Source organism: Acomys minous (assembly GCF_964271855.1).
Source record: "Acomys minous genome assembly, chromosome: 5".
Lineage (NCBI taxonomy): Eukaryota > Metazoa > Chordata > Mammalia > Rodentia > Muridae > Acomys > Acomys minous.
Genome location: NC_140494.1, coordinates 117,068,379 through 117,090,800, shown reverse-complemented (window position 1 = coordinate 117,090,800; position 22,422 = coordinate 117,068,379). Strand labels below are relative to the sequence as shown.

At 46.3% G+C, this 22,422-nt stretch overlaps 1 protein-coding gene across 4 annotated transcripts in view; it reads right to left on the bottom strand.

Annotated features, from left to right (window-relative positions):
- Positions 1 to 120: 120 nt before the first annotated feature.
- The window catches only part of EDC3 (enhancer of mRNA decapping 3), a 41,451-nt gene continuing 19,149 nt past the window's right edge, over positions 121 to 22,422 (bottom strand). For all 4 annotated transcript variants that reach the window (XM_084782276.1, XM_084782275.1, XM_084782277.1 and 1 more), the window contains 3 exons: positions 10,156 to 10,309; positions 5,468 to 5,685; positions 121 to 2,223 (listed from right to left, as the gene is read on the bottom strand). In XM_084782276.1, coding sequence (XP_084638402.1) covers positions 1,889 to 2,223; positions 5,468 to 5,685; positions 10,156 to 10,309 — 707 coding nt within the window. In that variant the 3' untranslated portion in view covers positions 121 to 1,888. The remainder of the gene's footprint in view (positions 2,224 to 5,467; positions 5,686 to 10,155; positions 10,310 to 22,422) is intronic.

Genomic DNA, 22,422 nt, shown 5'->3' with positions numbered 1-22,422 from the left:
GGCTCTTAGACTTTTTTTTATAGCACACTGTAGTTAACCAAGCAGACTCTGGTTTTGCCTTGGCCATTGTGTCACTATGCACATACCCAACAGGCAGGCTCCTAGGGATTAGGGAAGCAGTTCAGATAGCAAAGAACTGTCACTTTATTGTGGTGCTGGCTTTGGGTTCCCCAAGAGCTGCATGCATTAGTGACAGATGTGACCACTTGACTGAAACCAGCCACGGGCCGGAACTTGCAAAAAGAGCTGCAGGTAGGAGTAATAATACACTTTCAGTAACGCTGGGGAAGTCCAGCCAAGGGCAGGGAGGGGTGAGGCTTCTTCAAAGTCTATCACCTCCAGGGTCACCAGAACTTCCAAATGTTAGCCATCTTCAGGACCAGTGGTCTCCCTCAGTGTCTAGTAACCTGTAGTAGCTGCCTGCTGTCCCAGTTGAACCTTGCCTTTAGAAAAGAGACCTAGCTTGAAAGCAACAAAGTCCCTTCAAAGAACTGGTCTCTTTCCTGCAGCTGGAGATAACTTTAGAGAAAAGATGGAAAGAAAGGAAAGGCTATCAACATCTGTTCCTGGCCTCCCTCCTACAAGAAACTAGCCTGAAAGCCATGGTCCCAGGGTTTACCCTTGTACCCAAACATCTTAGTGAGCCCCATCTGCCTGTCCACCTTGTACCCCTCAACCAGAGATAGGCACAACAGAAAGCCTGTGTAGAAGAGCTTCAAAGTACAAGTCCTTTGCAAAGGTCCCTGTTAAGGCTCCAGGCATGGTCCTATTCTACTAATCTGTAGGACCCACGCCCAGGAAGATCCTGAGGATAATGCTAGGATCTGAGCAGTGTGATGCTCCTGTGGCTAAACCCCACCAGTAAGGTCATCCAGAACTGGGCTTATTTTTAGACAGGCCACCAGTCCCAAGTCTACACACCTGGGGAAGGCAACTATAAAGGATTAAAACCCAGACATCAGGACTGGAGTGAAGCCATGGCAGGAGGGGGGACATAAACTTGTCCTGGGATAGCTGTAGAGGACCATTTCCAGAGACAGCAGATGGGGCAGACAAGGAATATTATGGGTAAGGAGGTAGGAAGTGATGGCCTAGGACAGAAGCACCAGGGAGCCTCCTCTGGCTCAGCACCAAGCTCCCTTAGGGTCTCCCCAATACTGAAAAGCTGTATCCTGAGTCTAGCTCCCAACTGGGAGGTGAGCACTGTAGCTTTACAGGGACAAAACTGCTAAAGGTGACAGCAGTCAGTCCAAAATCTCACCACAGTCATCACCCCATACACTCCAGGAAAAGTCCCAACATAAAGTTGAAACATCTCAGGAGGGTCCAAAGCTTCCAAACAAACTTAGTGGCCCTGGGTTTCGGAAAGCACAGACTCAGCTCTCAGGATCTAAGGAGAACACAGGTCTGTCTCCTGGATAGCTGCCATGCAGCCTGATCTACATGATTAGAGAAGAGCAGGCTGGCTAGCTGCAGGGCCAGAGGAAGCATGGGAGACCTAAAGCCTTCTGAAATAAGAGTAGGTGGAGGTCCCAATGAGCCTGGCCCACCCAACAAGGTACCAGCCCATGCCCAGTAGCTGTAAACCTGAAACAATCTTAGAGCTGCCTATGTCTGTAAACAAAGCCCCACTTGAATGGAGGCAGCGTAGGATAGAAAGATGCCTGGAGCCACTGGTCTAGCTCTTGACAGGCATGCCAGTGAGAAAGCCTTCCCTGGTTAAGGGATGGTGGCAGGCGAGTTTTAAGTATGTCTTGTTCTCTCACAGAAAAAACAAACCCAAAAGATACTCCACAAAGTCCACAAAGCTTCACATCCTTAAGGCGTCCGTGGTCAGGTTTGGTGGCAGGAGTGCAGGGGAATGCAGGGTCCAGCTGCAGGAGCCCCTCTAAGCAGAGTGCAGGGGAATGACAAACTTGCAGCCGAAGGGTGAGTGGTAGTTGATGCCAACCTCTTGGAAGACCTGCTGGGGAATGCCAATGTCACACAAATAGACCCGGCCTGCATGCTCCCCCAGTGGCAGAGGCAGGCCCAGGGCCAGGGACCATTTGGCATCAATGCCCTGTTCAACTTCATGCACAGGAGGATCTATGCTGAGCACTGGTGCCCGGTTCTGGTTGGCCCAGGCCACAGCTGCCTTGTACCAGGGCTGATCCCGCAGGAAGGCGTTCTCAGGACAATCCAGGCAGTTGATGACCAGGTCCACAGGGCTAGTAGGGAGATCTGCAGATGGAAAGAATGCATCTGAAAATTCCTAGAGCAAACAGCAGGCCAGACTAGGGGTGGGTGGGTGGGTGTGTGGGTGTGGGTGTGTGGGTGTGGTGTGTTTTCAAGACAGGGTTTCTCTGTGTAACCTTGGCTGTCCTCGGGTGGGTGGTGTGTGTGTGTGTGTTTTCGAGACAGGGTTTCTCTGTGTAACCTTGGCTGTCCTGAACTCTTTGTAGACCAAGCTGGCCTCAAACTCACAGAGATCCACATGCCTCTGACTCCCAAGCGCATGCGCCACTGCGCCCAGCTGGTTTTCTAGATAGTACCACTCTAATGCCTCTCCACAGACCAGTCATCTCAAGGGCACAAAGCCCTTACCTCTTCTGCCTTGCAGATAGAGCTTTCTTGACTAACCCTGATGATGCCTTAGGGATGCTCTCAGGGTCCAGCAGAAACACCAGCTGGCGTTAGGCTTTTCCAGCCAGAGGCTGGCCTGTACATCCTACTCTAGCCACCCAGCTCTTCTCTAGGAATTCCTCATGCAAATAGGTCTTCCATTCAGCCCAACCTTAGGAACAGGGAAAAACAATTCCCGTTCTCCCAGAACTTAAAGGGCTTCTCAGACAGACAGTGAGATGGTTCAATGCTGCCAAGACAAGTGACCACATGGTGGAAGGAAAAAACTGACTTCTCCAAGTTAGCCTTTAGAGCTCCACACACATGCCATAACATGTGATTACCCATGCAAACTTAAGTAAAATGTAATAGCAGAAGTCTTTTTTTTTTTAAAGGAAACAAAACAAAACAAAACAAAACATTGCAAAGCTAGGATTAGGCCAGGGGTGGCAGCACATGCCTTTAGTCCCAGCAGAGGCAAAGGGATACTGTGAGTTCAAGGCCAGCCTGGTCTACAAAGTGAGTCCAGGACAGTTAGGCCTACACAGAGAAACCCTGTCTCAAAAACAAACAAACAAACAAACAAACAAACAAACAAACAAAAAAAGCTAGGATTAACCTGACAGGAACAACAATGAGACTGAACTGCAGGGTCATTATCCCCAGGCCAGCTTCCTGAAGCAGCTGCCATGGGGAGTTTTTTTAAATAGCTATAAGGAGGACTGGCTGGATCATGGCGCTGCATTGGAGACTGCAGTCCACTGCCATTCCCAGCATTCATCCTAGCTCTCAGCCTACCGTTACCGGCATTATTCCATTGGAGACTCACAGCTTCCCTACTGAACACCTGAGTATAAAGTTCCTCTGGGCCACAAATCGCTCAAGAGATTAAGAGTGGAATCCTTTGTGTGCATGCAGGTGCCTGTGGGACTGGCTGGTCTGGGATCCTCTTGACTTGCCATGCAGCCTCTGGCAAGGTCTTTCCCTCTTAGACCATCTTTGCCCTCTTACCCCATTCTAATTTAAATCCCACTACAGACAGATGGCTATTCCTGCACCAAAACTGTGCTTCCCAGGTATCCCAGGCCTCCACAGTGCTAATCTAATTCTCCGTCTTCCTGGGAATGAATTCGGGGCTTTCCTCCCCCTGCTTCCGCTGCACAGGCCACTGCACCTCCTCTTTCCCTGACCCACATTCCTTGACGTCAGAAACCAAAGAACTCAGTCCTCTGCCTTTCATTTTCCATGCTTCTGTACCCACTCAAAACACCTGAGACTCCAGCCTGGATCCTTCCTTTTACTCTAGAGTCATAAAATTTTCCTGTTTGAGCAGCACTGATCCCAATTCTTGAACACCCAACAAACATCTAATCTGAGGTGTTCTTTCTCTGCCAAGTCTTATTTCAGAGGCACCTACTCAGGCCAAAATTAGCTCCCCCCTTTCAGATCTATTTTTATTTTACGTATATATATGAATGTACACCACATGTGCAGAGGCCAGAAGACAGTGTCAGATACCCTGAACTAGAGATACATATAGTTTTAAGCTGCCATGAAGGTGCTAGGAATTGAGTCCAGGCTCTCAGCAAGTAGAGAACTTGTTTTAAACTATAGAGCTACCTCCCTAGCCCCTTGTTCTTTCAGTTTTATTGAGTTGCCCAGGCTGGCCTTTAAACTGAGAATCTCTCTGCCTAGGTCTCCTTAGCTGCTCACTGTGACCATTCCTATTTCTTTTCTTGCTTCTCTCCAGTAAGCTGACTCTAACCTCACAAATGGCTCATTTGAGCTACCATTTCCACCACCTCCTCTAGATAGCTACTGTCTCAGCTATCTGCTACCCCTAAGTCTCATAAAAGCATCTCAGAACCGTTCTGTACCCCAACCACCCACTCAAAGCTCAGAGTGCTTGTCTAAAAGCTGACCTAGGTCAGAAGCAGGTTTGAGTTTATGAATTAGTGGTTAGCCTGGTCTACAGAGTGAGGTCCAGGCCAACCATGGATACACAGTGAGATGCTGTCTACAAACAAGAAACATCTCTCTGCTGGTGCCACCACCTGACTCCATGCCACCAGGAGTCAAAGCTCAAACCTCTGGTTCCCTCCAACTCAGGAAGCCTCTCCCCCATCTCTCTCAGCACACTGTCCTGCTGCTGCATTTTACTCTGGAACATTTAATACTCTCTGACCTAATGTTATTTACTTGTATGTGCATCGCTTCTAACCACAGTGTGACTCAGATCATGGGAAAATGATTTTATTTCTTTGAGACAGGGTCTCATTATGTAGCCCTGGAACTTCATATGTAGACCAGGATAGCCTTGAGCTCACAGAGATCAGCCTGTCCCTGTCTCCGAAGTACTGTGATAAAAGCCATACACCACCACAACTAGCTTGGGAAAATAGATTTAAAAAAAAAAATCACTGCCATGTTTATTCCTAGAACTGTGAACAGTACCTGTGCCGTAAACAGTTATGAAGTGAGGTGGTGGGTATCTGGTACTCTCTGAGTGGCAGAAAAGGGGTGGGGCCTTAGAGATCACATGGAAGCAGAACACTGTGTGTGCACACATACATACACATGTATTTCCCCACATGGATTCTCACTGTGTAGTCCCAGCTGGCCTCAAACTCAAGAACCTCCAGTCCCCATCTCCTAAGCGCTGAGATTTTAGGTTTGGGTCACCACTCTATTTCTGCTAATGCAGAAAACTCTACCCATTTGATGCATTCCCACTTGACACCACCAGGTGGCACCACCAGACTGTCCTGAGCAGGACCCATACTGAGAGGCACTTTTTTTGTGAACCTCAGTCCTTACACATAAAGTAAGAACCTTGGGGTTACACTCGGGTGCTGGTGCTCACCTCTTAGGCTAGACACCTGCTGACCTTGAGTCTTGCTGAAGAGAGACAGTTCATTGGTGATAGACTCCAGCATCTTGACAAAGTTGGGCAGGAAGAGGATGACTTGCACATCATGGTTGGCTAGGTGCCTCCCACAACTGATACCCTGAGCACCCTTCACATGGGGCCCACACAGCAGGGCTACTGTAGGCCTCTGGTGAACATTCTTAGGGTTCAACCTAGAACACAAAAGGGAAGAAGCAATTACTGGACAGACCGGGCCAATCCCTTGAGTCCCCATCACAGAAAGAGGTGCCTATTATCATAGGTACCTTGTTCTCCAATGGTGACCAAGTCTGCCAGGCTTGTAGTGTGGCCTCACTGCTTCTTCTTCCCACTAGTTCACCCACAACAAGTAACATACAACCCTGACTGTCAAAACTGTGTTGTGGCCAGAGAACATCTTCATGTGAAGTTAGTGGTGGGACAGCTCCACTTCTGACCCCCAGCCCCCTAAGGCTGCTTGGCTCCAGCAAGGTCAGGCTCCTCATTCTCTCCTGCAGTTTTAAGGCTCTACCTACCCACACTCTATGTCTTCTGACCAAACAGCCCTTTACCCCCCTTTTTTTTCAATATTTTTATTACTTTGGAATTTCACATCATGCATTCCTACCACACTCACTTCCCAGTCCTCCAAGGTCTGTTCCCCACCACTGTCACCTCCTCATCCTACCCTCACCCCACCCCCTGAAAAAAAAAAAAAAGAGAGAAAAAGAAACCTACAAATCCAATAGTCCACTTTGTGTTGCCCATATACTCACTGAGGCATGGTCAAATTCCCAGTAGCCAGCCCCTTAAAGAAAACTGAGTCCTCCCCACCCCACCCCATGCCCCTGCCCTGCATTCAGCAGTGGAGAGCTACACTTCAGTATCCATGTCACAATGTTTGAGAGTTCTCTTTGATGGTTTCCTGTCTAGGCTGTTATTTTTGGGGGGAGTGGGGTGGGAGTGGGGATAGGAGTTGACACTGAAGCCTTCCATGTCCCTCTTTCTCAACCATGAGTGTGCAGTCATCAGTGCCACTGTACTAGTAGCTTCCTTGCCCTTTACAGTCAGTGAGAACGTGGATCATGGACTTGCACATGGTTTCTGGCAACAGCACGGACATGGACCTCTGGTGGTCTCTGGTGGCAGCAGAGACCACAGACTTGATCAACATGCCCCTTTGCAGCAGCACAGGCCATGAACATCACATGGCCTTTGGTGGTAACACACAGCCTTCTCACATACCTGTTATGCTGCTGAGTCTCTAACTCAGCCCCTCTCCATCCCCCATCTTTCCTACCTCTCCATTTCCTGTTCATTTGTCATAGTAGCACTGGAAACTGCAGTGTGTCACATAGTATTATTGTTTTTGCCCAAATAGGTTTACATGCAAATATTCATTGCAATGAGCCATTGGTTTGGTACAAGGTCTCTTGTCTCTAATGTACAATAAATGCTGAATTCTAGAATGTCCTGCTGCTGCTCAGAGTCAGTGTAATCCTGCAGCTAGGCAGGAGGCCTAGGGGTAGGCTCTGTGTGACGTGTAGGCTACTGCACACTTCTCTGTCCTCCATGTTAGCTGCCCAGAGACTTACCAGGTCCTCCCTTCACTCTCATATCCCTCAGGCAGCACCCATGCCCCCACCTCCTGTCTAAGAGCAGGGCAAGCAGTGGCTCCAAGCTAGGGGCCAGCTGGCAGACTCAGGACAATTCCACTTGGCAACGACACCTGGGTCTGCAGGACTGGCTCCTCCACATGCCCCAGCAGCCCACAGACAGTAGAGGCCGGGTAGACCGACCCAAAGTGCTGCATCTGGGCCCGGACAGCAGCAGAGCTGGTCAGCCCCACGGGGCTTCCCATGCAAGCCCTTTACTTTTCAAACTCTGAGCTACCTTTTCTTTGAGCTCCAGATAAAGGCTCTTACCTCTGACTCATGCTAATTTTTCTCCTTTTCTCAACTCCCATTGTCCTTGAGTATTTGCCAATCCAAGTCTGTTCCTGAGGTACCAAAAATCTGATGAGAGCAATGCTGTAGATGACTCCTAGTTACTTCTGAAGGGACTTGTGTAAACAAATGAATGAGAATTTTAGTTATCAGGGCAGGGCCTACCTTGGAGAAAAGTCACTTGTCAGCCAAAGCTGACCAGCCTAAGTTTTATGAGAACCAATGTTACGGAGGTTTAGATCAGCCCTGGAGGAGGCCCACAACACAGGCAGCAAGGTAGAGAAGAGGTGGATTCCAAGACTTAGAGCGGAACAGTATCCGCCAATCACCATCACCCACAGGTGGGAGATTAAAAGTATCATCAAGACAAAGAGGAATTCCAAGACTTCACTGCTCAAAGTTACTTGGTAGAACTTAGCACCATTCTCCACACAGACACCACACTAGTCACTACACCATTATCCCTGCCTCTAGAACAGCAGTTCTCAACCTGTAGGTCATGACCCCTTTGGGGGAGGGGGGTCAAACAACCCTTTAATAGGGGTCACATATCAGATGCTTACATTATGATTCATAACAAAATTACAGTTATGAAGTAGCAATGAAAATAATTTTATGAGCCAGGCATGGTGGTGCACACCTTTAATCCTAGCACTCAGGAGGCAGAGGCAGGTGGATCTCTGTGAGTATGAGGCCAGCCTGGTCTACAAGAGGAGTCCAGGACAGCCAGGGATACACAGAGAAACCCTGTCTCAAAAAACGAAACAAAAATTTATGGGCGGGGGTCACCACAACACGAGGGACTGTATTAAAGGGCTTCAGGATTAGGAAGGTTGAGAACCACTGAGCTAGAGGAAACATAATACTTCTCACTTCAGACACATGCTACAGAGTGCTGGAATCTGACTCATGGGCCCAGTCCTAATGGGCCCTTCCTAACCCCATCACAAGCCCTCACTAGCACGAAAGCAGATTGGGTAGCACACACAGCACCTCTGCAGCATGGAGATCTAGCTCCACTACACCAAGTGTTTTTCCTTCAAGCTCTAAGCCATAGTTTGTTCCTTTGAAATCATGGAGCTGTAATATTTCCCTTCAATGTGAAGCTCTGAAGAACACATAAAATTCTGTTGTGAAAAATGGCACTTGAAACCAAGTGTGGTGGCACACATCTGTAATCCCAGCACTGGGGAGGCAGAGGCAGGCAAATCTATGTGAGTTCAAGGCCAGCCTGGTCTACAAAGTGAGTACAGAACAGCGGCTACACAGAGAAACTGTGTCTCAAAAAACTGAAAGAAAAATGACACTACACACACACACACTGAACAGGGACAGAAAACTGTTTTTGGCTCTCTAAATACTATTACCTGCTACAAAGGACAGAGATGGGTCTTCTTAGCTCAAATTAAGAAAAATAGGAAAGGCTGGGTAGTGGTGGCGCACGCCTTTAGTCCCAGCACTCAGGAGGCAGAGACAGGTGGATCTCTGTGAGTTCAAAGCCAGCCTGGTCTATAAAGCATGTTTAGGACAGCCAAGGCTACACAGAGAAACCCTGTCTGTTACAACAACAACAACAACAACAACAACACACACACACACTCCAAACACAAAAGACTGTTTTAGAACTACTGTCTAGCCAAACACAGTCAGAGCGTTCCTAGAACTTTTCACTATGGAGACTCACTGTGTTTTCTGAAGACTTCCCCCAGATTACTGGAGGGCATGAGCGGTGTGGCTTGTTATCACTGGTATGCTCAGTGTCAAGCAGAAGGCCTAGGACCAAGCTCTGCCACTAACACTGGCCCTCGGGCAGGCAGAAGCACCTCGTCCACTAGGCTGCCAGGTGTCTCTAAAAGTTCTGAGCTATAGTGCTCAAGGCTGATCAGCAGCTACTATGTATTCAAATGTTAACTGCTTGCTCCTCAAGTTCCTGAGGAGGGAATCCTCAGGTATCCAAAATGATGGATGTAAACTTTGCCTCCCAAACTGTCTCTGATTGGCAAATAAAGTGCCTATACCTGGGCTGAGCAGGCAAGAGGTAGGCAGAGCCTAGGTTCACAGGCCTTTGGGGGTTGCAGAAAGGACCATGAAAGGGAGCAAGGAGGAAGGAGCAGGTTGTCATGGGTTAGCATGAACCAGGAGCAAATGGCCAAAAGCAGTTTACTCTGAGGACTGGCCTGATGGAGCAGAACAGCCCCAGTGGAACATGTGCAAGTATTTTATGAGATTTCTGGATGGGAAATAGACAAGAGAGCTTAGAGGGTTAATATCTGGCCAGCCCCAGGTGTATTAAAGCCTATTAGAAATCTAACTGGTTTCTGAGTCCACTTATTTCTAAAATAGCAAGGCTAAGGGATAACTGCCACCTTAGTAATTATATGAATCTATATTAAATATTAGTAATTTCACAATAAAGACTGATGCACTTGCTACTGAAAGGCTGAGTGTCAAAGGCTAAGTGTCAAAGGCTGGACCTCTGCAAGGCTCTTCAAACTCAGGCCTGACAAGCATCAGGGATCTCAAAGGACCAGACACTACTGCCAGCAAAGAAGGAGAATAAGGACTTACACGGCAAACAAAGAAACCTGCAGCAAAAGAGGCTCGGATGGGACATGGTGACTGACTGGCAGCAGCTCCTATGTGCATGTGAGGTGTGTGGGCTGACCAGGCAGGGCATTGCCACCACACATGCAGCACTGCCAGTCTAGGGCCACTCACCTGTTAGGTCCTCCGAGGAGAGTCAGTGCCATCTGACTGGCGCACACACCAGTCATCTCAAGTCTCCGCTCTAAGGTCAGACCATGCTTCTCAGCCACAGACAGGAGCTTTTTATGTAGCTCATAGGAAACACTTGGGACCACCAGGCCAGAGTCTGTGGTAAAAGAAAGGCGAGGAGCAAGAAAAATTAGTATAAGAAATCAGGTAAAGCCAGGCGGTGGTGGTGCATGCCTTTAATTCCAGCACTCGGGAGGCAGAGGCAGGAGGATCTCTGTGAGTTCGAGGCCAGCCTGGTCTACAAAGTGAGTCCGGGACAACCAAGGCTACACAGAGAAACCCTGTCTCGAAAAACAAAAACAAAAATAAACAAACAAACAAACAAAAAGAAATCAGGTAAAAAATTATATATATATGGGCATTCTATACAGATTCTGCAAATGCCAACTTTTTTTTTTTTTTTAAAGACAAGGTCTCTCAGCTGAGCATGGTGGCACACGCCTTTAATCCCAGCACTCGGGAGGCAAAGGCAGGTGGATCTCTGTGAGTTCTAGGCCAGCTTGGTCTACAAAGAGAGTTCTAGGACAGCCAGGGCTTCACAGAGAAACCCTGTCTTGAAACCACCCGTACCCTAAAAAAAAGACAGGGTCTCTCATTTAGCCCAGGCTTAAAGTTCTTATGTAGTCAAGGATGACCTTGAACTCAAATCCTCCTGTTTCCACCTCTTCAGTGGGATTACAAGTAAGCACAGCCACACCTAGTTTACTCAGTAGTGAGAATTGAACCCAGAACTTTGTGCAAGTTAGGAAAAAAACTAACAAATGAGCTTTATTCTAGGCCAAATGCCAACTTTTAAAAATCAAACTTTGCCAGTCATATTGGAGTATGCGTTGAATCTCAGCATTCTGAAGACAGAGGGAGTCCAAGCTCTGTGAGTTTGAGGAAAGCCTGGTCTACATGGTAAGTTCCAGGACAGCCAGGGCCGGGTAGAGAACAGGGCCTAACCTGCTCAGGCCTCCTCTGAGGCTAAGGCATACTTGAGGAGTAAATGACAACCTATATAACTTGTTCTAGAGCAGCACAGAAGAGGGAGAAACTTGCCCTCCCTCCTTAGCAATTCAGCTTTAGGCCATTGGGCAAAGATGCCATAGCATCCCGTCACAATACAACAATGCACTTTCCCAAAGTGGGAAGAGACCCCTGGCCTGTGGAGATTTCCTCACGAACAGGCTGCGCTTCTTTCCCAAGGACTGAAACAGATACTAACTAGCCCTCTGATCTCTCTAAGCACTGCTATTCTCATCAATTTCTTGGCACGAAGTTCTTCCCATCTGCTCTCCGCTTCCTCTTACTTCTTTCTTCCACTTAGCTCTTCCTCTTGGCTTAAGAAATTCAGCCAGCAAGTCTGGAGAGACGGCTCAGCAATTAAAAGTCTTCAAAAGACCCGGGTTCAATTCCCAGCACTGACATGGCAGCTCACAACTGTCTGTAACCCCAAGATCAGACACCCTCTCACATGTATGCAGCCAAAACATCAATGCACCCCAAAAAAAATTTTTTTTAATTTTAAAAATTCAACCAGCAACTTCTTTTCTCAAATAATTTGTCATTGTCTCCCTATTTGCATACTACTCAATCTTCTGGCCATCAGGAAGGAATACATTGAAACACTGTCAAGGTACTTAAAAGAACATTTTTTCATTCACCAGAAACAAAATTCTAAGAATTCTGTTCAGCACCTAGTACACTTCGGTAAGTTTATGTGGTGTACCCCACATATCAGCATCCTGTTAGAAAAACCTGCTTGCCCCAGTGGTCATTTCTAAAGAAATGTATTTTATTTCTCTCAGGTATCCAGTCCTGGCTATGTAGATTACCCAAATCAGACCCACGGAGGCCAAGAAACCAAGCAGAAAGCCCAATTCTATGGTATTCAGGCCTGTCTCTTCTCAGAGCAGAACAATACAGATTAATGTAAGGAAGACAATGAAAAATATCGAATATTCATCAAAATAAATGTCAGCTGAGTGCTTCTGTCTACCCAACTCTCATTTCTGTTATGGGCAGAGGAGACAAACAGTGCCACTAAAACCAGAGTTGCCCCCCTTTTCAAAAACTAAGTCACTGGTGTCCCAGAAATCAAGGCTGAAGGTGCAGCCTGACTTTACATGTTAAGAGCTGATTAGAACAGCCACTTTTTATTTTACAGCCTACTATATACAGACGCATATTATCAGAACTAATTTAGGAAGCCCTGATAGCAGTGAAAAGGCTGGCTGAATTTCTCCTAAGCTATCTTGTCTGAGACTGGTCACATACCTATCTACCTCAAAAATACCTCTTTACCTACAAAATCATGCAGAGGAGAGCGTTCACTCAGTCTGTACTCCTTTACTTCTCTACCTGAGCCAGTAGTGTTGGGTTTAAAGTGGGATGGCCTACTACACTATAAATCAAGCTTTTCAAGCCTAGCTCTTGTGCTGTACACAGACAGGAAGCTCTCTGTGCATAAGGAGATTCATTTTCAGCTAGTTGTCCCCTCACAATCCTGAAAAAAATGAATGAAACTCCAGGTTTCCTGCCATCTCCCCCTGGTCTGTGCTGAGGAGAAGCGGTACCCACTGATGGGCTGGCATATTTCTATAACCTAGTAAGACAGGCTAGACTCTTCTGCCTGCAGTCACATGCTGAGAGCCTTACTGGAGCTGCTCTGTTTGCTTCTCCAAAAGGAACACACAAGAATCACAAAATGTTCCTTTTAAACACAAATAAAGTTCAAGAAGCTGGGCTGGCTTATCAGAAACAGGCAGGAGAAATAAAATAAGTCCCAAAGGAAAGGAAGCAAGAACACAGCGTGTATACTGCAAACAACAACTCTGGCAGTCTGAACACAGGCCAAGCCTAGTATGTTTGGGTAGAAGGTGATCTTTATTGTTTGAGAATCCAGGCAGTCAAATCAGTTGCCGGGTTTCTCTGAAACATTAGTATGTATTTTACAGCTGTGCTGAAGAAAGAAAGGGAGCTATATCAGCATCCAGTTCGTGACAAGCGAGCGTTAATAAGGCACCCATTAACTTCTAGGTATCAAGGAAAACAACTCAAGCACACATTGCATGGGCCAGGAAAGGCGACTCCTCCCTGCATTGCTCATTTCCACAGCGTGGGGCGGGGCTGTGTCTTGGGTCATAGGGCCCAGCAGCCTAGCATTGCATATGTCTGCCACTTCCCATGCCATTCCAGTCTACAGCACTTTTGGCCTTTCTCTCCTTATAGACATGTATGTTCTGATCTTCTCCATACCCCAATCTGGCAGCACCACACCAAGCTTTCTCAGGTCTAGCCTTTCTCCTGCCTAACTAGACTCTTATAATAACAAAGTCTCTCTCAAGCAATGCAATCTTCACACAAATGTGGCTCTTTAGTAGGAAAGGTTCTGTGCCCTCTATCTCAGGAAGAAGGAACCCGGCTCCGCTGATTCATCTGGACCAGTGAAGATTCAAAACCACCTATAAATTACACCTTGAGACTAGCAATGTATAGGCAGGCCCTACACATATATATTAAAGCCACCACAAAACGAACATAGCATTATCCGGGCACACAAAGCCGTCTTTTCTGGCTGCATCTAGCTCACAAGCTTTACCTTACATACCACTTCTATCAGGCCCCAGATACGTCGGCTACTTCTAGGCTCTGTTCCAACAGTTCCTAAATAGTTTAGACTCTTGGCTTCCCTCTCCTAGCATGAGTTTCTTCTCAATTTTTACTTTAAAATATTTTATTTATTTACTTATTTGTGCACATATGCCATAGTATATAAAGTCGGAAGAAAACTTGTGGGAGTCAGTTCTTTCTTACCATTATGTGGGTTCTGGTCAGACCAGTAAGTGTTAGTTTCTGTGACAGGATTTCCCTGGCTGTCCAGTAGCATACTTTGTAGACCAGACTGGCATCAAACTCACAGAAATCTATCTGCCTCTGACTCTCAAGGCTTGTGATTAAGGTGGGTACCACAGCTGCCAAGCTCAGACCAGTAGATTTTACTTTTAACTAATACACTAAACATTAAAAGTTGTACATCCTAAGGTAGTACCATGTAATGTTCAACAACCATGAAGGGTGTGTAATGTTTAAATCAAGTCAAACCCGGTGTTGGACCCAGAATACTACAATTACCATCTTGTTAGGCAAGATGTACCCACTAATTTAATAGTCACATGGAGGTGATGAGGTAACCTTTCTGATGGGATGTGAGGCCTGCTCCACAAGAGGAAAATCATGCCTAGTAATATAAACCCGGTTTAAAGTCCAGGGTTCTAGAGGCCCTAAGCCCTAGCGGGAACCTACTACTGATAATTTACTAAATGGACATGTTGTTAAATTGCCTTCTATATATTTATGTTTATTCCCATATATTAGTTCTGCTCTCTACCATGGCCAGAGAACCTCCCTGCCCTACAGTGAGCAGTGGTTAATGCAGAGACTCATAACTGGTCAAAGTGCTAAGAATAAGTGACTGTTGTGTGCTGAGTCCTAAATGAGACACCTGCATCAAACTCACAAAGCTCAGGGAAGAAAAGGCACAGAGACCATAAGAGGCAGAGGATGGGCCGGGCGTGGTGGCGCACACCTTTAATCTCAGCACTCGGGAGGCAGAGGCAGGCGGATCGCTGTGAGTTTGAGGCCAGCCTGGTCCACAAAGCAAGTCTAGGACAGCCAAGGCTACACAGAGAGACCATGTCTCAAAAACAAACAAACAAACAAACAAACAAACCACACACCAAAAACCAAACAAACAAAAAGAGCCAGAGGATGGGGAAGGGTGCTATGAAATGCTCTCTTCTATATATGACATGGATTTTGCACGTATAAAGAAAGCCACAACCATCAGACCCTATTTCCAGAGTTTTAGAATTCGAATGGGAAAAACTAGATACATATACAGAAATAAAAGAGAACACATAATGTCCTAAACTTTCATCTGAGCCCAGTGCCAGGTATGGATTTCAAACTAGGAGATACACAGAAGGTGTCCATTACTCAATGTCAACTATGCCTTAGGAGGCAGGCAGGACTGTAGTCTCAAGAGAGAAGGCCTCCAAACGGAGAGGAGTCAGACAGAACTCCAGAGACCAGAACGAGCAATACACATGTAGTTAAGGCATCCCTGTCTCTGACAACACCTGCCTTACTGTACAGGCCAAGAAACTCTGAAGGTTCCCAGGTTTAGTAGCTTTTTGTGCCCTGGTAATGAAGGATCTGCTAGAGCCTGAGCTCCCCAAGTCAATCAACTGGCCGCCAAGGCAGTCTGCTTGCAGAGGCATGACCCAGAGACTAGGCTCATTGCACAGGGTGCAATAGCACAGGGTGACCAGGTCACATGTTCTAGTCAAAACACACTGAATTCAACTCCCGTTGTCTCCTGGAAGAGTGTCCCTTGGAATGAGTTCTCTAAAGCACCTGTTCTAGCTTGTGATGGGAAGGTGATTGAGGCTCATGGGGAGACTAGGGTAAAAATTCACCTAGAGGGTTGTTGGGTCCATGGTCTAAGGGGTCATGAGATGTGCACTGTGCCCACCGCAACAGACATTCAATTCTAAGAGAGAAGCAGTTTCCTCAAGAGCACAACAGCTGTGGAGGGAGTCCTCGCAGTTGTAAGGGTAAAAATATTCAGCAGCCTCTTCAAAAATACAAATTTCTTCTGGAAGAAGAACTCAAGAATTCAAGCTTAACAGATTTCCTCGCTACTTGGTTTGTTTGAGACAAGGCTTCCCTCTGTAGCTCAGGCTCTCCTGGAATCCACTGTGAGCTGAAGCTGGCCTGGAGCTTAAGGCAGCTTCCTTTAAGAGATAAATACACTGTTAGTCTCAGAAATGCTAGAGGTTCTTGAAAGGCTCTTGGTGACAAGAAACAGAGGAAAGTGGTCAGAGCTCAGAGTAGAATGGAATGCCACCTATGGAAGACAACTGAGGAACCAAACCTGTCCCAAGTTTACCAGAGTCGAAAGAAACACAAGACAGCAGAACCAACCAACTCTGGCCAGGGGTCAAAGTAGAGCCTTGAGGTCAGGAGAAATGCGTCTGAGGGGATAGAACAGGAGCTAAAACCAGAGAGCCTGGCTCAAACTTGGGACTGGATCCTTTGCAAAACAAACATTTCAGTGTGGTTTCTGCTGCTTCCTTAATCTCAGCAGACACAGAGGAGAGAATAATTCTTCAGTAAAGCTGACAGGATAGTTGCAAAGACTCAAAAGGCCCATCCTTTTAGAAGACGGTTATATAGCAGGAAAATAAATGGTGGAGGTTAGTAAAGTCTCACCGAAATGGAGAGATGGCTTAGCACTGATCTTAACAGTGGACTAGAGCTCAGTTTCCAGCAACCATGTCAGACGGCTCACAACTGTCTGCAACTAACTCCAGGGGATCCAATTCACTCTTCTGAGGACATCTGCACTCACTCACATACAGATACACACATACACACACACACACAAATACACACACACACAGAGAGAGAGAGAGAGAGAGAGAGAGAGAGAGAGAGAGAGAGAGAGAGAGAGAGAGAGAGAACTTGGAGTACGTTGAATGGTATTTGGATATACTTAGGACCTAGTGTCTGGCACTTGGTAAATGTTGGTGCTTTGAAATAATCTTACCAAGGCAGCCTTTGCAACTACATTTAAACTCAAGTATTTACTGAGTATCCAACAGGAACTCAGAATTGTACACTCTACTTTATTTGACAACAACCACCCCACTGTACAGAGATGGACATGGGCTTAGCAGCTTCCTACTGGCCTTAGAACTCAAGATCTTTCTCACTGAAACTCACAACTGCCCTCTCACCTCTCTGTCCTTCAGAGTGACACCTCTACCTTCTTTCTCTGGGCTCAACCACAAGGCACTGAAGAAGAAAAGAGGTGTTTGGGAATCAAATCACAAAAACCAAACACAGCTCTATGTGAAGTCGGGTAACCTAACCACAGCAAGACCCCTATGCTCTTCTTCCCACACTACACATCCAATGCCTCTTGATTCCCTGCCTTGTTCAACACTTTCCCTGTCTTCCATCAGCACACCATATCAAATTCTCCTGTCATGTCTTTTTCGTCTTTGTATTTACACTTGATGATCCAAATCCTGGTACATTAGTTTCATTATGAGTGTCGAACTGATCCTCTTCAGTATCCTCTGACCCTCTCATTCTGTGCTAAATGTTACCATAAGACCAGGACGAGAGACAGGGGTCATATGCTCTGATCTAAAATCTTTGAGTTATGCTGGTGAGATGGCATAAAGGGTAAAGGCATTTGCTCCCAAGACTGACATATCAGGGACCTATGCAGTGGAAAAGAACTGCCATCTCCAAGTTCTCCTCTGACCCCACACGTGCACTGCAGCATGCATGCAACACAACACACATCTGTGCACACATATGCATAACACCATAACAAAAAAATTGTTTTAATTAAAATGAAACCCTTCAGTTGTTCCCCAGGTATAGAATAAGATATACAGGCTAGCAAAAATATTCAAGGCCCTCTGTGCTCTGGTCCAAAGCTATTTTTGCTGCCTTCTAGTTACCACTACAAATTGTGCACTCAATGAGATCAGCTAGTGAACCACCTCCCAAACCTTTTACTCACACTAGTCATCAATACCTGCCCAGTTTACCAATAAATATCTTCTCTTCAACCTAGAAATCCTGCCCAAGAGCTTCTGTTCTGCTCCTTACTATAAAGCTCATCCTCATGCTAAGCTTGCCGCCTTAGCGGCCAACACTCTGACTGTACCCTGGGCATACAGGGCATCTGTCTGTTTCCTGTTACTCCCCACTCATACCCCACGCTGAAGACTGAGCCCAGGGCTTTAAGCATGCAAGTCAAGCCCCCAACAGCTAAGCTATACTCCCAGCTCTTCCTATGAAATCTCTTTTGTTGTTTGTTTTTTCAAGACAAGGTTTCTCTATGTAGCCCTGGCTGTCCTAGAACTCGCTCTGTAGACCAGGCTGGACTCAAATTCAGGGATACGCCTGCCTCTGTCTCCTGAGTGCTAGGATTAAAAGTGTGGGCCACCATGCCCAGCTCCTAGTACATTTGTAAGAACAGGTTAAACAATACGCACAGCAGCAGTTTCTTCTGGTGCCGGTGTGCTTTTGGGGGTGCATATCAAGGCCAGATATGCCTTGTCATCTATGGTATCACCCTCATTCACTATCTTACTTTTTTTTTTTTTGGTTGGGGGGGGGGAGGTTCAAGATAGGTTTATGTGTATAGTCTTGGTTGTCCTGGAACTTGCTCTGTAGACCAGACTGGCCTTGAACTCAGAGATGTGTTTGCCTCTCAAGTGCTAGGATTAAAGGCATTCACCACTGCCACCACCACCACATTACTTTTTAAGACCAGGTCTAAAATAGAGCCCAATACACTGGCTGGCCAGAAAGCTCTAGGAATCAGTCCTCCTGTCTTCACTCCCCAGAACTGGGATTACAGGCACGGAGTTTTTTTTAGGTGGGTACGGAATAACTAAACTCAGATTAGATTCCCATGTTTGCACAGTAAGCCCTCTGTTGATGAGCAATCTTTCCAGCCCAAGCACAGAGTTTGGCCAGACCCAACTGGTCCTAAGTATGCATTTCAGAATATTATAAACATTTAGCACAAACTCTCCTCTGGCACCTACCACTTCTCTGGGGACCTCTTCACTGTATGTTGTATACTCACATGTACATATACAAACAATTTATTTCCACAGATTTTCAACTTGTAAGTCTGGATCCAGAAATATCCTAAGCCATTTGGAAGTAGCTTCTGAACATTATTATCTTACAGGGCAGGCCTGAGTTGACTGCCTTACAACCTGTCATGGTAGAAACAGCAGCCATGCCAAAGCACCAAAAAGGGCTTTCTAGAAATAAGCATGTGTACTTGGATATGCACACTTGGGTATGCTCACACTTGCTCTCTAGGCTGGCAAAGAATATTGTTAAGGGGAGTATGTCAAATTACCAAACACCTGCTTATATGCTGTTGACACCATTTAGCATGAATATGCAGGAGAGCAGTAGCAAGCTATGAGAATTCTAAAACTAAGCTACCATGAAACAGGTCACGAACATGCTGCTCTTGTTTCTCCACTCTAGGTATTAGCAAAAAAGAAAGCATCTAGTATTCAAAACATGACTGCCACAAGTGTTATATATAAAAATTAAAGATTAAGACGGATGATAGAGGGGGCTGGAGAGATGGCTCAGTGGTTAAGAGCACTGCCTGCTCTTCCAAAGGACCCGGGTTCAATTCCCAGCAACCACATGGCAGCTCACAACTGTCTGTAACTCCAAGATCTGACACCCTCACACCAGCACACATAAATTAAATAAAATAGTTAAAAAAAAAAAAAAGACGGATGATAGAATATAAAGTACCAGGCAGATATTATGTTATGTTATACAGAGTTTATTAGATGAGCATGGGGGAGAAGGAAAGGGGAGAAGGTACCCCAGAGAGAGAGGAGAGAGGAGAGGTAGAGAGGAGAGGGAAGTAGAGAGGTAGAAAGAGAGCAGAGAGCGTGCCACACGGAGGGTGTCTTTTGTATGGCCCAGGGCAGGGCCACATCACAGGCAGGCAGACTGAAGCAGAATCCTAACAACAAGGCCTCACCGGAGAGCTCTCCAGGCCACTTCTGTAAATTACTGACTAGACTGGTCCATTTCAGAGACAGCACTTTTTAGAGACTGCAGTCTGTTTGCCATTAATCAGATTTCTCTTCTTATACTAGACTCTTCCTTTAACTTGTCTACATTCACAAGAAAAAAAGTTTTATCAAGTAGATTGTTTCTCTAAGTATCCTGGACAAATTGCTTTACTCTGATGCTAACATTTGGAACTAAAGAGTGTCCAAATACTATTTGAATACTACTCAGTAAAAATTGGAAGACTGTGCTTTGAAGCTGGAGCAGGAATGAAAATCACCTGTAGAAGTCGCTCCATGAGACAACTGCTGCTCTCTTTCTAGCATGACAAAGGGGACTTTTTTTTTTTCCCTACTAACCACTGCCAGGGCAAACAAGAAAAACCAGGTGGCAAGAGGCTGCTGGGCTTCTTGTCCCCCTCCCACCCCACCCCACCCCCGCCATGTACTAGTAGAATGCCACTTACCACCACACAGCTCAAGCTGCTGGCCTCGGCTTCAAGAAGAGCACGTGTGGCGTGTGGTATGTTTGCTGATGGAAAGTAACTTCATGAGGACAGAACTTTCTATTCCTGTCTAATGAGACATTTCTCTTCAGGAAATGTTTTCCTCATTCCCACTGTGGACTCTCTTACCTTTGTAGTCACGTAACTACAAGGCAGACCATAACCTTCCCCAGCTCAGGAATCCCTGTGGTCTAAATAATTCCAGGAAACCACCCACTTCATAATCCAACCACCTCTGCAGAGAGGCACAGCAGAAGCCACAGCTGATAGATCAGGGACTATGCCTAATGAGTAACAGCCTTTGAAAGGCCTGAAATCAGGCCGGGCGTCAGTGGCGCACACCTTTAATCCCAGCACTGGAAGGCAGAGGCAGGGGATCTCTGAGCTGGAAGCCAGCCTGGTCTACAGAGTGAGTTCCAGGACAGCCAGTGCTACACAGAGAAACCCTGACTCTAAAACCAAACTAAACCAAACAAACAAAAAAACAAAAAGAAAAGAAAGAAAAGCCTGAAATCTGATCAAGGCAACCTGTCCTTACACGAGTAGTTTAGAAACCCAAGGGATCCAGCAGTCACACTATGACTTAAGGGAGTGTGCTCAGTAATAAGGCATGCCAACCAGGTCTACCAGAGAGAAACTGAACGGACGGCCGTCTTGGCCTGGTAGTCTGCCTAGTCTTCATAGGTGCACAAGATATGATCAAAAAGCCATGTCAGCGATCCCCCTAAGTGCAATTCAGCTGTCTACACATTTCTTCCTCTAAGTAAAGTTTCCACACTCTTCAAACCAAGACGGAAACATTATGCTCAATTCCTTTTGTATTTAGGAAAAAAGTTGTGATTTCCCCTTTGGTTCTTAGGATCACTCAACTGCAATGACTTGTACACTGTATTAAGAAGTCTGGTTACTAGGTGGTTTGGGGGACAAGGAAGGGCACTGATGAGACAGATTACATCTCCTACAGCTACTTGCATCTGTGCTTCAAGGCCATAGATTTGAAGACAAGTTTGTGGTGATCTGAATAAGAATGGTCCCCACAGGCTCCTGTATTGGAAAGTTAGAAAGATTAGCAATTGCAGCCTTGATGGAGCGGGTGTGCCTTTGAGATTTCAGGAGCCCATACCAGGCCCAGGTGCTCAGTTCTCTCTCTCCTCCCTTCCCACCCCCTCCTGCTTGTGGATCAGGCTGTAGCTCTGAGCTACTTCTCCAGCACCATGCATGTCAGCCACCATGCCCTCTGCCACAATGACAATGGATCAAGCCTCTGAAATGATAAACAAAGCCCCAATTAAATGCTTTCTTTCATAGTGTTGCCTTGGTCATGGTGTCTCTTCATAATAAAAGAGTGACTAAAACAAAGTTTCTGACTTAAAAAAAAGTCAGAAACTGGAAAAATGGCTTCCCAGTTAAGAGCACTGCTGCTTTTCAGAGGTCCTGAGTTCAATTCCCAGCACTCACATGATATCTATAACTGAGGTCTCATGTGATCAGATAAACTCTTCTGGTGTGCAGATAGATGTACATGCAAATAAAATATCCATCTACATAAAATAAATCTTTTAAAATTAAAATAAAAAAGAAGTCATCCAAATGTGGTACATACCCCTTCAGTCTCAGTGCTTGGGAGGCAGAGGCAGGTGGATCTTTGGGAGTTCCAGGCCAGTCAGGGCTATAGAGTAAGACCCTGTCTAAAACAAAACAAACCCTTAAAACTAACTCAGGTAGAGGCTGCTCTTCAAGAAGACGGGGGTTGTATTCCCAGCACCTACACGGCTGCTCAAAGCTGACTATAACCGCAAGTCCAGGGGAATACAACGCCCTCTTATGGGCTCCAAGGGCATGTATAGACATGCAAGCCAAACACGCATACACATAAAATTAAACCACATTAAAAAATAAAACCAGCTGGGCGTGGTGGCGCACGCCTTTAATCCCAGTACTCGGGAGGCAGAGGCAGGCGGATCACTGTGAGTTCGAGGCCAGCCTGGACTACAAAGCGAGTCTATGACAGCCAAGACTACACAGAGAAACCCTGTCTCGGAAACAAACAAACAAACAAACAAAAAGAAAACCAC